Source organism: Podarcis raffonei, chromosome 13 (assembly GCF_027172205.1).
Source record: "Podarcis raffonei isolate rPodRaf1 chromosome 13, rPodRaf1.pri, whole genome shotgun sequence".
Lineage (NCBI taxonomy): Eukaryota > Metazoa > Chordata > Lepidosauria > Squamata > Lacertidae > Podarcis > Podarcis raffonei.
In genome coordinates this window covers 33,796,899-33,809,716 of record NC_070614.1, presented here as the reverse complement: position 1 = coordinate 33,809,716, position 12,818 = coordinate 33,796,899, and the positions used below count along the sequence as shown (strand labels likewise).

At 41.5% G+C, this 12,818-nt stretch overlaps 1 protein-coding gene across 1 annotated transcript; it reads right to left on the bottom strand.

Annotated features, from left to right (window-relative positions):
- Positions 1-271: 271 nt before the first annotated feature.
- Positions 272-7,163, bottom strand: LOC128398832 (vomeronasal type-2 receptor 26-like). The gene is made up of 6 exons (XM_053360089.1): positions 7,021-7,163; positions 6,183-6,474; positions 4,568-5,434; positions 3,768-3,995; positions 2,004-2,130; positions 272-1,164 (listed from the first exon to the last, which is right to left on the bottom strand). Exons 1-6 carry the CDS (start codon positions 7,161-7,163, stop codon positions 272-274), a joined length of 2,550 nt encoding a protein of 849 aa, XP_053216064.1.
- Positions 7,164-12,818: the final 5,655 nt, after the last annotated feature.

Here is a 12,818-nt window from a genome sequence, read left to right as displayed (position 1 = left end):
ATACGGAATCAGACCATTTGATCCCACCGTGTCTATATTGACTGTCAGAGTCACTCCCAACCCTACCTAGAGAAGCAGGGAATTGAGCTGGGACCTGCAAAGCCATAGTGCTACCACTCAGCTACCCCTTTTCTACCAACATTTCTAACTACAGGTCACCCATCATGAGTCATCACCCTGGCCCTTTATTAATTGTGAGCATAAGCATAATATTTCACATGATTCTTAGGACCAGAAGCTTAACTCCTGCCAGACCAAATTCCTGCATATTTCACCTTATTAACTTGTTCTTGGTGTTCAGGTCTGGTCTCAGGATAATTATATAGCATTTGGGAGCAAAGATACAACCCAGTAACCCAGCACTGGAGGCCAAGATGGAGAAAATCTCTGCTGCCACCATGTATTTTCCCTTTGTGCTCAAGTAAGAGGGAACAAAGGACAACCAAACACTGCAGAAGACCAACATGCTGAAAGTGATGAATTTGGCTTCATTAAAAGTGTCTGGCAATCTCCTGGCCTGGAAAGCCACGGTGAAGCTGATAATGGCTAGAAATCCCAAGTATCCCAGAACACAATAAAACATTGTGTTTGACCCTTCACTGCATCCTACTATGATTTTTTCAGCCAATGAGTTCATGTCTAAATTTGGGAATGGAGGAGCTGTACAAAACCATATACCACAAATAATGACTTGAATAAGAGAGCAACCAATAAGAATCAAATTAGTGAGTCTTTTCCCAACCCACTTTCTCATGTTAGACCCTGGCTTGGTAGCCATGAATGCAATAACCACAGTGATAGTTTTTGCCAATACACAAGAAACAGCTACTGAAAAGATTATGCCAAAAGCAGTTTGCCGTAAACAGCAGGTCACTGACTGGGGCTTGCCAATGAATAGGAAGGAACAAAGGAAACATAGAAATAGAGAGATCAGGAGTGAGAAAGAGAGGCTCTGATTGTTGGCTTTAATGATGGGAGTGTCTTTGTACTTGATGAAAATGCCTAGCACCAAAGCTGTAATTAGTGAAAATGTCAAACTAAAAACAGATAAAGTGATGCCCAATGGTTCTGAGAAAGAGAGGAAATCTATGACCTTAGGAAGGCATCTGTCTCTGTTTTTGTTTGCAAATTTATCTTCTGGGCATTGTACACAATCATCCATGTCTGAAAAATTAGAACAAATCAGGTGTCAGTATCAATTCCTCATTCACTACTGTCAGCAAGCTCCGCTCTGTTCAATATAAACACGGCCCTTCAATTATGAGTATTTAAAAGAAGTTTCTAAAAATGGTATTGTTCTCCTCAAGATAGCTCTATACAGTGGTACCTTGGCTTAAGAACTTATTACGTTCTGGAGGTCCATTCTTAACCTGAACCTGTTCTTAACCTGAGGTACCACTTTAGCTAATGGGGCCTCCCACTGCTGCCATGCGATTTCTGTTCTCATCCTGAAGCAAAGTTCTTAACCTGAGGTAATATTTCTGGGTTAGTGGAGTCTGTAACCTGAAGCGTCTGTAACCTGAGGTACCACTGTATTTATTTCGCACATCTATTATGCAAATTTAATTTAAACAGAACTCAGCAAGCACTCCAATAGGATTTTTAAGAAACCATAGACTGGAAGACTAAGAATAGGTGAAAAAAAATCCTCTCTGTGTCACTTCAGCATAACCTTATCACATAAGTACTATTATGTCCTGTTTTCACATTAATTTGAGAGTACAAAACTAAAATCTGCAGAACAACTCATATGTAGACTGCTTTAAGCATGAAAATAGTTTTTAGTTATTTCATGGTTCTGCTTTAACAATAGACCATATACAACATTTCAAACAGCATCACCTTATAAGGCCTATCAGAGACTAGTAGAAGACTATTCAAGTGGGAAAGCTGAGAAATTACTACTGGTTACTCTTAATGAGTGGAAATGAGAAACAAATTTAGTGTATCGCCAAATGCACTCGGTTTATTAGGCTGTATATTCACAACACTGTATTTCCTACCCTTTTGGTGTGAAATCTTTCCATCTGGACATGGAACACAATCGTAGCAGCAAAATGGCTCACCCTCTTTCTTTTTTCTTCTGTAGCCTGGGTGGCACTTTTCATTACACATGGCAACAGGCAGCATCTATCCATAAACAGAGGAGGAAAATGAATTGCTCTTGTACTTGCTTAATAACAAGAAACAAAGTTTTAAAGAAAGACACCGAGATATCCAAGACTGTAAGTCTTTAAATCAGGTGTGGGGAACCTTTGGCCCTCCATATCTTGCTGGACTGCAACTCTCATCAGCCCTAGCAGGCATGGCCATTGGCCAAAGATAAAAGGAGCTATTGTTCAACATCTGGAGGATTAAAAGTTCCCCACACTTGCATTATACACTTATCTGGGCAAGTGAAGATTTTGGTAATCTTTCGTAATATGGTGTCCTGTGCAAGACCAAAATTTGGTGCCCTCAAATCGATCTACTCATTTATCGATCTTCTAAATTTTGTTCCCCCTTGACTCAGCACCATATGCATGGAACCACCCACACCACCCTAAATCTGGCACTGATCTGAGATTGAGAGTAAAGAAGCAGTGGAGAATGTCTCGCTCATGTGCCTAGTTAGGCCCACCAGCCATCGATTTTTGGCCCATGAGGGAATTTTGGCCAAGCAATACCCACTTGCCTTATATCATCTTTGGCATGTAAAACATGATTCAGCTAAAAAGGTGTTGAAGCACCACACTGACCAGCTGATTGACGGTGCCTGTCAAGTCCTATGCAAAGTGCAATGCACTTTGTCAGATCTTCAGAAGCCCCTTGCAAATGGCTGGTTTTTGCTCTTCAGAAACACTTTTCAAAGCACTACATAAAATAGCTTCTTTGGAAGAAGCTTCTGTAAGATCCCTTTAGGGCAGGCCAAAAAAAAAAAGGTCACCAGACAGGTGACTGTCAAAATTTGCTTGATGGGGTGAGAAAAATTATGATCTCTGCATTGGCCAGAATGATTTCCTTACCTCTGGCTTAAGCAATTAACAAGCAGTGAATATAGTCCAAGATCAGTTCAAAATGATATCATGAGGTGGCTCCAGCCCCGTGTGAAAGCCATATTTTGAACCTATTTGAAGCTTCTGAACGCTCTTCAAGGGCAGCCCTATGATGAATGCATGATACCAATCTAACCTGGAGGCAACTTTCAGGAAACCCTACACTATCTGTCCTAATTTCCTTGTCAGCAGCGGTGTAGTTAGCTGCTTGGGTGCCCGGGGCAGCGCAAATGCCCTACATCCAGGGGCAGGGCAAGCCGGGGCAGAGCATGCTGTGCGGAACCTCCACGGAGTCCACAAGCCCCACATTGCTGTTTTGGGCAGCATGGAGCTTGCAGGTGACCAAGTCTCTGCATCACTCCCCAGGAGAGACGTGTGGCTTGGGTGCTCTGCAGGCCAGGCCCCACGGTCACCCCCCTCAGTGATAACACCTGGGGTGACCCGCACCCACATACCCCCCTTCCTATGCCACTGCTTGTCACAATTAAATAGGAATGCTGCATTAATACAGACACAGTACAAAACTGATCACACTGTCTTTAATCAATCAATTAAATAGGAATGCTGCATTAATACAGACACAGTACAAAACTGATCACACTGTCTTTAATCAATAGCTTTGTGAAATTTTGATATAGCCCCCCTGCATGGCAGTCTGGGAGGGCTTATCAAAGTTCAATATTGAAACACTTCTTGTTAAACATTTTCTCTTATACTATACTTAGAACCTACCTTGTTGAACATGTAGTGCCATGTGATAGCCTCCTCAACAATGACAAACTCTTTATCCATTATAGGTTGTGGTTCCATCCTTCCAATTTTCACTCTTACAAAAGATTGGTTTGGGAAAGTAACCCAGTTTATTATATCATATCCAGCTGCTAATTCACTATTCTCATTAAAGGATACTGTGTCTCCAGCAGTGTTGTTAAATGAGATGCTCCTTAGGAAAGAGTGAAGCTAGAATGAAAAGAGACAAAGAATGCTTATTTCTTCATTTGTTGAATTTGTACCCTGCCCTTCATCATATAGTGATCCTATAATGGGTTATAAGAAAATTAAAACATATAATAATTGCTAAATAATACCAACAAATTTTTAAAGCCTCATACATTAAAATTCATAATACCACAAACAGAGAAGAGAGAAGTTTTTTACTGGTCCCAAAAACTATACAGATTTGGCACCAGTTGTCTTTCAAGGCATGAGAGTGAAGAGATATATTCTGGCAACAGAATGTGTGTGAGAGAGAGACAGAAACAGTGCTTTGATCATTCATTGTAACATTAATGAGTTTCAGATTCTTTAAGAATTGTCTTTTCTAATTGCAGAAGGGAAAAAAGTTACTGTATACTATAAACTTGACTAATCCAATATCACCCCCATTGAAGAGAAATCAATTGCATGGGAGAAATAAATATGTTCAAGGAAAATTAAATTATGTATGTGTACATTTGGTGTCTAGTTAATTGAGTGCAATCAGATACCAAAATAGATTTTACAATATAGGTGCTTTTGATGTGAAACATTACCTGCCAATGTTGTAGATTTGGAAGATTAAATCTGGTTCTGTCCAGCATTGCTCTGTGTTTTGACCTGAACACATACATATTATGTAAACCATGTGCTATGGCATAGATTGCGTTGTAGATGCTATAACTTTGGCCAGTCATACTAATTTCAAAGAGTGTTCCAGAGAGCTGCTCCAACCTCTCTTCACCCGTGCAAATATTAGCATTTTCCTTCCCTGCGTTAGAATCAGGAAATAAGCAATTGAATACCTGTTCCCAGAATATTCTCATAAAACCATCTCCTTTTGGTGAGTTTGGATTTAGGGTCTGAAGGTATTTTCTGAACCCTGGCACTTCATCTGAATGCATTGCAAAAGACAGTGCACCATCAAAGACTCGTATATCTGAAGCTCTGTGCATTGTATCTGATGAAAAATCCCATTGGACTGTAATAATCCATACTTTCCTTATGGAAGTCTCTACAATACCTTTCAGCATTGCGTATAAATATATTGTCCATGTCAAAGATGTTATTGTGGGATTTTCTGCATTTACAATCAATACTGTGATTTTAGAATCGGATAGATAACTGGCCTTATCTAGGATAGATTCAAATGAACTCAACATATCTATAGCATGAGTTATAGCTGGTATTTTGCTATTGAGGGCTATACAGATTCCATTCTTCAAAAGCATTGGCATTAAAGTCTGTACAAATGTGTCTCCATTATCATTCTCCATTGTAAGGATCCCAACCCATTTCCACTCGAAATGAAGAAGAAGACAGACAATCCCTGCGTATTGATATTCTTCATTCGGTACCATCCGGTAAAATGGAGGGAGCTGGCTTTTACTGTCCACCACTGGAGCATTCACACAGTAGGCAATCTAAAGGAAAACAATACATTTGTCATGAAATAATCATACATTGACAAAATGCAATGGGGTTTATGGTGTGCAAGAGAAGGTGTAGTACTTCTGGTTGGGGGGGACATACCTTTCTTCTTCTGGGCTAGTATGTCCACCTTTGGTTCCCACCCTGAACTCAGCTCTCACCTGTGGCTCCTAGAAGCTGTCAGCATGTCACAGTGGCCACACACCAGGAACATCTTTGACTGGCCAGCTAAACTAGGTGAGAGTAGCCAATGGGTCTTTGTTGGGTGTCTGCAAAATGTTCCTTATTCCTCTACTGATCTTAGGAATGAAATGCAATAAATCACCTATTTTACCAGTAGAGAATGGTAAGAAATTGACAATTGCTATTATCTTGAGCATGATACTTTGGCCACCTCATGAGAAGAGAAGACTCCCTGGAAAAGACCCTGATGTTGGGAAAGATTGAGGGCACAAGGAGAAGAGGACGACAGAGGGCGAGATGGTTGGACAGTGTTCATGAGTTTGACCAAGCTGTGGGAGGCAGTGGAATACTGGAGTGCCTGGCGTGCTCTGGTCCATGGGGTCATGAAGAGTTGGACATGACTAAACGACTAAACAACAACAACACTTCTCTCCCTTATTCGCTCTGTCTTTCTTAAAGAAGAGAACAAAGTAAAAGAAAATGGATATAGTAGAACAACGCATAAATAAAAGTTGAAAAGAATCATGTCCGTCCATCCCCCACACACACATATTCTACCTGTGGAATCTTGTAGATGCCTAAGAGTGTAGCCATGTAAAGGGAGATTTCACAATCAAGTCCCCCAATGACAGCTATCAGATTCTTTTGCTTATCACATTTAAAATTTGGAACAATTCTTTTGTAGCTGGAAAGAAGTTTCAATGTGTTCTGATGAGTCATCCTTGCATTTAGATAACTATCATAAATGTGGAAGCCAAGGCTGCCATTTGGTAAGGTCTTGGAGTTCATATTGACCTCATTCACTGCAAATACCAATGACAAAACATGCTGATAGTATTTTGTCCTTGCCCTAAAGGAAAAGTTACATTATGTGTAAGACAGATATTGAGCCCTTCATCAACGATCTGTTTCATAACATCTATTTGACAGCATGCCAGTTGTCAAAGTTGTCATGGCTGCAAATATTATCAGAATTCTTAAGATTGTATTATCTCTACTGACTCATCAAAAATAAGAAACCAATAGAAAACAAGCCTTTATTAGTAGTGTTTGAGTTATACCACTTCCCCACCCCCGGCTTAGTTTATGCTGGGTTGCCTGATCAAGTGTCCATGGATGTCAGGCACTACTCAATTATAAAACACCCAGAAGAAAAGTTGGGCTGTGGGCATATCCAAGAATGGGACCAATCCTATCACTATTGAACACAACTTCTCACTCCCCTTCCCAGCTGGTTCCTTCAGAATTTGCCTTGCAAAAGCAATTGCAATGCTGCTTTCTGATCATGCCAATGCTTGGCTCACACACATTTATCAGTTATGACCTGGTTTAGTGCACGTAGAAGGTAAAACAAAAGACAAAGCAAAGCAAAACAAAACAAAACAAAAAGCCTTACAAAAGTCCATCTACAAACTTGGTTGTTGGATGTTCACTGAATGATATGTCATCAAATATGCAGCCATACAAAGCTGCAATTGCTCCAATGGTAATGTCTCCTGCTTTGTAATACTGGTATGGGAGCTGGAAGGGATTTGCCATGTCACACATAACAGTGGGTGCCTTGCACTCAGTCTGAGGCAGCTGCAGTGACAGGATGAGCAACAGGAAAAGAAACACCCCTGTCATCTTTGCCTATGTCTTGATGCAGAATGTCTTATTATCCAGTTTCAAACTGGTTGAAAAAGTGGCATTAGATCCTTTACATTAAAAAAAGATTTCCCAATGAACAGACTGCAGCAGATAATTCATCATTGTAGCACCAAATGACACTGACATATTATATAACAGCTTTTAGATTGTTATTGACTTTGCCTGATATCTCATTTAAAACATACACAGAGAGACACACTTGGGATTTGGCAATGTGAGTGAGGATGCCTAATAATTTGTCATAATTAAATGTCTGAAAAGCTCTCCCAGGAGTATTGCATTGTGCAAGACACTACAGTAGAAACAAACATGTTTGATAGAACTCAGTATACCGTATTTTTCGCTCCATGAGACACACCTGACCATAAGACACGCCTAGTTTTTAGAGGAGGAAAACAAGAAAAATAATATTCTGAACGAAACTGGATGTATGATTTTTGTGGTTCATGCTGTGGTCACAGACATGTGATTTGATGGTGAGTTTGGGGTAGCCCAATGCAAAAATCCTGAGAATCCATGTAGATCCATGCTTTGTAACCATGTTTTTGCACCCTTGCGGCCCCATGCAACAGTGGGTGCGTGATTTTTTTGGTGCAGGCTGTAGCCATGGACATGCTATGTGATCTGATGGTGAATTTGGGGTGAATTTGGGGTGACCAGATGTAAAAATCCTGAGGATCCATGGACTTTTACCTCCCCCCTCCCAAGCAGACTCTTTTATCACGTCCCTTATCTCTCTCCTGATCCTACCAATCAGCTGCTTCCTTTCAACACGCCCTTCCCTCTTGTTTGCCTTAGTGTCTTTTCCTTAGCTGGAGCAGTTTTTTGCTCCTCCTTTTCTTCTAATTTCGCTCCTCATTGATTTAGTCTTCCTGTCTCCTCTCCTTGCAAGTTTGCTGTCTTTACCTCCTCCCCCCCCCCCAGGCAGCCTCCTTTATCTCTAGCTTCCCTTATCTCCCTCCCCGATCGCTTGCCGATTAGCAGCTTTGTTTCAACACCCACTTCCCTCTTTCAAAAGAAAAAAGAGAAAAAAAGAATCATAGAATAGAATTATAGAGTTGGAAGAGACCACAAGGGCCATCGAGACCAACCCCCTGCCAAGCAGGAAACACCATCAGAGCACTCCTGACATGATCTGCTTTTCGCCCCTGGGCAATTCGGCTCCAGGACCATGCATTCGCTCCATAAGACACACAGACATATCCTCTTACTTTTAGGAAGAAAAAAGTATGTCTTATGGAGCGAAAAATACAGTAGATTACAATCAGTCCTGAGTCACCATTACAGTGGTAAACAGTGAGGCCTAGAATGGTTCCCAAGACCTATGCTCTGGCGAAGTTTCAAGCATCATCTAGATTCTATGCTAATGTATCGTCAAATATGCTCTGCTGTAATATTATGGCAGCATTATCTGAATGCCAGAGAATTAGTAAGGGGATTGTCAAAAATAGTGGAGGTTTTTTGAGGTCATATCATATATTTATAATGCTATGACATCATTACCTGACTGCCAGATAATTAAGCTCTGGAAAAGTAAAAAAAAAATGGTCTTATTTAGGCTCAGGTTGAGAAGTAAGTAGTTATATGTTTGTTGAGATTCACAACAAATTAGTAAGACACACCTGTTATCTTAAAAAGAACTGACTAATTGGTATCAGAACCAATTAGTGTGGTCACAGTGTGACCCAAAGTGACTTACATTGAAAACTATGAAGAACAACTCAGAAAACTAAAAATACAGCTATACAATAAAAAGACAGGACTAAAAGGTGACAGGAACATAGAGGTTTTGAGCAGGGGTTGCTGGAAGGAATAAGGAGGAAGAAGGACTGGGATTCATCTTTGCGAGAAGCTGGCTGCAGAGCTGGCTGGGACAGATGCCTTGGGCTCCAGGGCTGCACTACTGTGGGGTACAAGCCCCTCTTGAAATGACCTTGCTGGACTCCCTCCATGCAGACTAAAGGTGCAAATAGGTGAATAAACCATATTTCTTAAAGCTACAACATTATCTGCCATGCCTCAATTCTCCGAAGGTCACTGACTTTTTTACAATATTCAAATATTTCAGTTCCTATATATACCTTCTTTTTAGGTGCTCCCTGTTGTTCAAGGATGGTCTCAGGATAATAACCTAACATTTAGGGGCAAAAATACAATGTAACACGCCAAAACTAGAAGCCAAGCTGGAGAAAATTTCCACGGCCACCATGAACTTTCCCTTGGTGCTCAGGTAAGAGCGAATAAAAGACAACCATACACTACAGAAGACCAACATGCTGAATGTAATGAAATTTGCTTCATTGAAACTGTCTGACAACTTCCTAGCTAGGAAGGCCACAATGAAACTGAAAATGGCTTGGAATCCCATGTAACCCAGGACACAATAAAAAATAGTGAGAATGTTGCTGTTTGTGTCACCCTTCTTCTCTTTGCCACTTCTGAGTAGAGTGTGGATTGCTACATCCTAGTGTTATTTTGCACTGTGTTCTGCTCAAAACATTGGGGTTTATAAAGCTTTCAGGGGTCTATATCCTTTGTTGCACACTCATATCAGTCATTAGGATTCCTGCAGATGCTAAAACCTTCCTGGGCAAAAGGAGATGGTTTTATCCAAGACTTCTGGGAACAGGCATTCAGCTGTTCATTAGAATTGTCTATGGACTAAGAGAAGAAGCAGAATAAAACTTTCAATGGGGAAGAGAACCTGGAGAGTCTTTCCAGAAGTGTGTTTGAAATGAGCATGACTGGATGCAGCTACAATGTCTGCAATGCAGTCTATGCAGTGGCACATTCTTTGCATGCCATATACAAATTCAGCCATAAAGATAGAAGGTTGATAGAAGGAGAAAAATTATTCCACCGCCCCCTAGAATGTCCAACCATGTTAGATCACTACAACTCATTAAAAAAGAAAGATGAGGTAGTTTTTGATTAAAAATAAATTAATTAAAGGGATTATTAATCTGCACAATATAATCCCTTACACCTCTCCATACTACTACTACCTCCTCTCACTAAGGAGTGCCCTTGAGTATTTCAACCCACATAAGAGGCTCTGCATAAACCAAAACAAAATTTGAAAGTGGGCACCCTCATCTCAATCCTGAGACTGTCCAATCAGCATGGCTGGTTTTGTAGTTTGCTGGCTGGCTGGCAGACAATGATCAGGAATAGCTGTTTCCACTCACTCGCTCCACAGTTCCACAGTTTTGACCCAATAAGATGACAAGCAGGGTTGGTAAAGCTGACAAGGAGTGAAAACAGGTCAGTGTCTCCCCAATATAATTTATCTGCTTTTGTTTTGCTTTGTGTTGTTGTTTTGTTATAGGGCAGATTAGGAGTGATCTAGTTATTGGGTGTGTATGCTTGACTGTCTCCCCATTGTTATGGAAAGATTACTCCCTAGTGATATTTGGACTGACTGTGATTGCTTCTTCTTGCAGGGGCTAGGGTACCATTAAGGTAGTCTGCCCCAGAAGACTTTTGGAATCAGAAGGATTCTAGACTTCACTTGGCAAATTTCTAGTTCTTACGGCTGGTGCTCCCACTGATGTCCTGTATTTGTTATGGGACAGTGGGATGAACTCTTCTGAGCCCTTCTCCAGTATGATGGAGCTTGGAATGGTCCACTGTTTCCCAAGGACCTTGGGTCTATGGAGTGAACTAGACATCAGAGTGCAGGTGACACAAATCCCAAAGCAAACATGACAAAACACAGCTTGAGGCACATAACAGCACCTGGTAGCAGTGATGGCTGTGAAGAGAGTTTACTTTTGTGCCACCATTATGTCCAGAAGATCTGTTCTGAGTGGCAAATGGGCTTCTTATGTCCTGCCCAGATAGAGGAATGTGTGACAAATTTGCTAACCACTTTGATGGCGAAATTGTTCATGTTTTCTCTGAACTTGATACTGCAGTTGAATCAAACCTTGGTAATATCTTAGTTTCATCTGGATCTGTTTGAGTTGCTACAGCCTGGGCAGGAAAACTGCATGGATTTGGCTGACCACATGCCCCCTCAAACTTTCCCATTTGTGCTTGTGCAGTCAAGTCATGAGGCACTGATGGGGTGCATTCTGAGAGTGGCTAATATTTTCTTGTGGGAAGTAATGGTACCTTCTGCCTCAAACGAAGTGAAGGTTTGGCCCTCCTGAAGAAACTTTCTGAGCAATGTTCTCAAGAAAGTAGGGGTTGGGCAACTGAAGGCACTGGCAGAGGAAGGGGGTGCAGTAGGTGCTGTCCGCCCTGGGTATCTTCCATGGGAGGGGTGAGCCCTGCCCGCAGGGCATGGCATGTGCACTGCTCCAGGTGCCAGAACAGCTAGCTCCGCTTCTGACTGAAGGCACACTTACATCATGTGGATTAGGCATGTATCCCACATCAGGCAGCCCACCTTCTACCTGATAGGAATCTGGTAGTTGACCTTGTGTTGGGGAGTTGCCCCCAACATGGATTGGGGGCCACATCCTCACACAGGCCAGCGTTGAGTGAAGTGTATTGGCTCATTGGTCTCCCTGTTGGTGATGGGAGTTGTAGCTCAGCAACATCAGGAAATTGGCCAGCATTGTTTTAACATTCTTTTGAGGCCCACAGCCATGTGCTTAGTTCTGGTCCCTGAATGAGAAAATCATACTTTTGCTGAGCTGTGACAAACATGTTTTCTTCACCAGTTTGAAGCAGAATGCACAACCATAATTATCCAAGGAAGTTTGATGAACAATTATCTTTATTCAAAAAGTCTCTATGGAATTTCACTGGCTCTGAGCAAAACTGTTAGCCAATATTGTAAAGGATGCATAAACCACATCAAATTCAAGACTAGGAATGATGGATAGACAGGTTTGTGCTGATTCACATTTTCCAGTTCAGGCATCAAATCACCTCATTTGTAATCATGACAGTTGAGAAACTAGGACAACTGTGTGTAAAGGGAAAAATCGTATTCTGGATGAGACTGTTGGCGATCTTGGCACTGCTGCTCTTGCTGTTGCCTCACACAATGTGCCATTTTGATGTTTTTAAATGCGTCAACAGTGACCCCTATGCTATTATCCACAAGTATTGTCAGCCAGGTGACATCCTCATTGGTGGCCTCACTTCTGTGATTTTCATCACTTCAGACACAATAGCCTTCACAAACCACCCACACCAGTCAGTGGTTGAGGAGCCTGCGTAAGGAGTCATTTTTATGCTTCAATTCCCAAACAAGCAATATTAATTTATCCAGATAGTCCCATGCGTGCGCTCTCTCTCTCTCTCTCTCTCTCTCTCTCTCTCTCTACTTAAATTTATTTCCTGCCTTCCTTCCATCATAGAATCAAAAGCAACATCATGGTTCCTAAGTGGTCTTTCATCTAGGCACTGATCAGACCCAGACCTGCTTAGCTTTAACAAGCTCCTATGCCTTCATACTGGAACTGGATATTGCATAGTTATGGGATGGAAATAAACTTGCCATTCCTCACCCTGAATACCACCAAGCCCAGTAATGATGTTCTTTTACTGAACATGAAGGAGCAGGGGATGGCCAGTTGCATTGGGTCT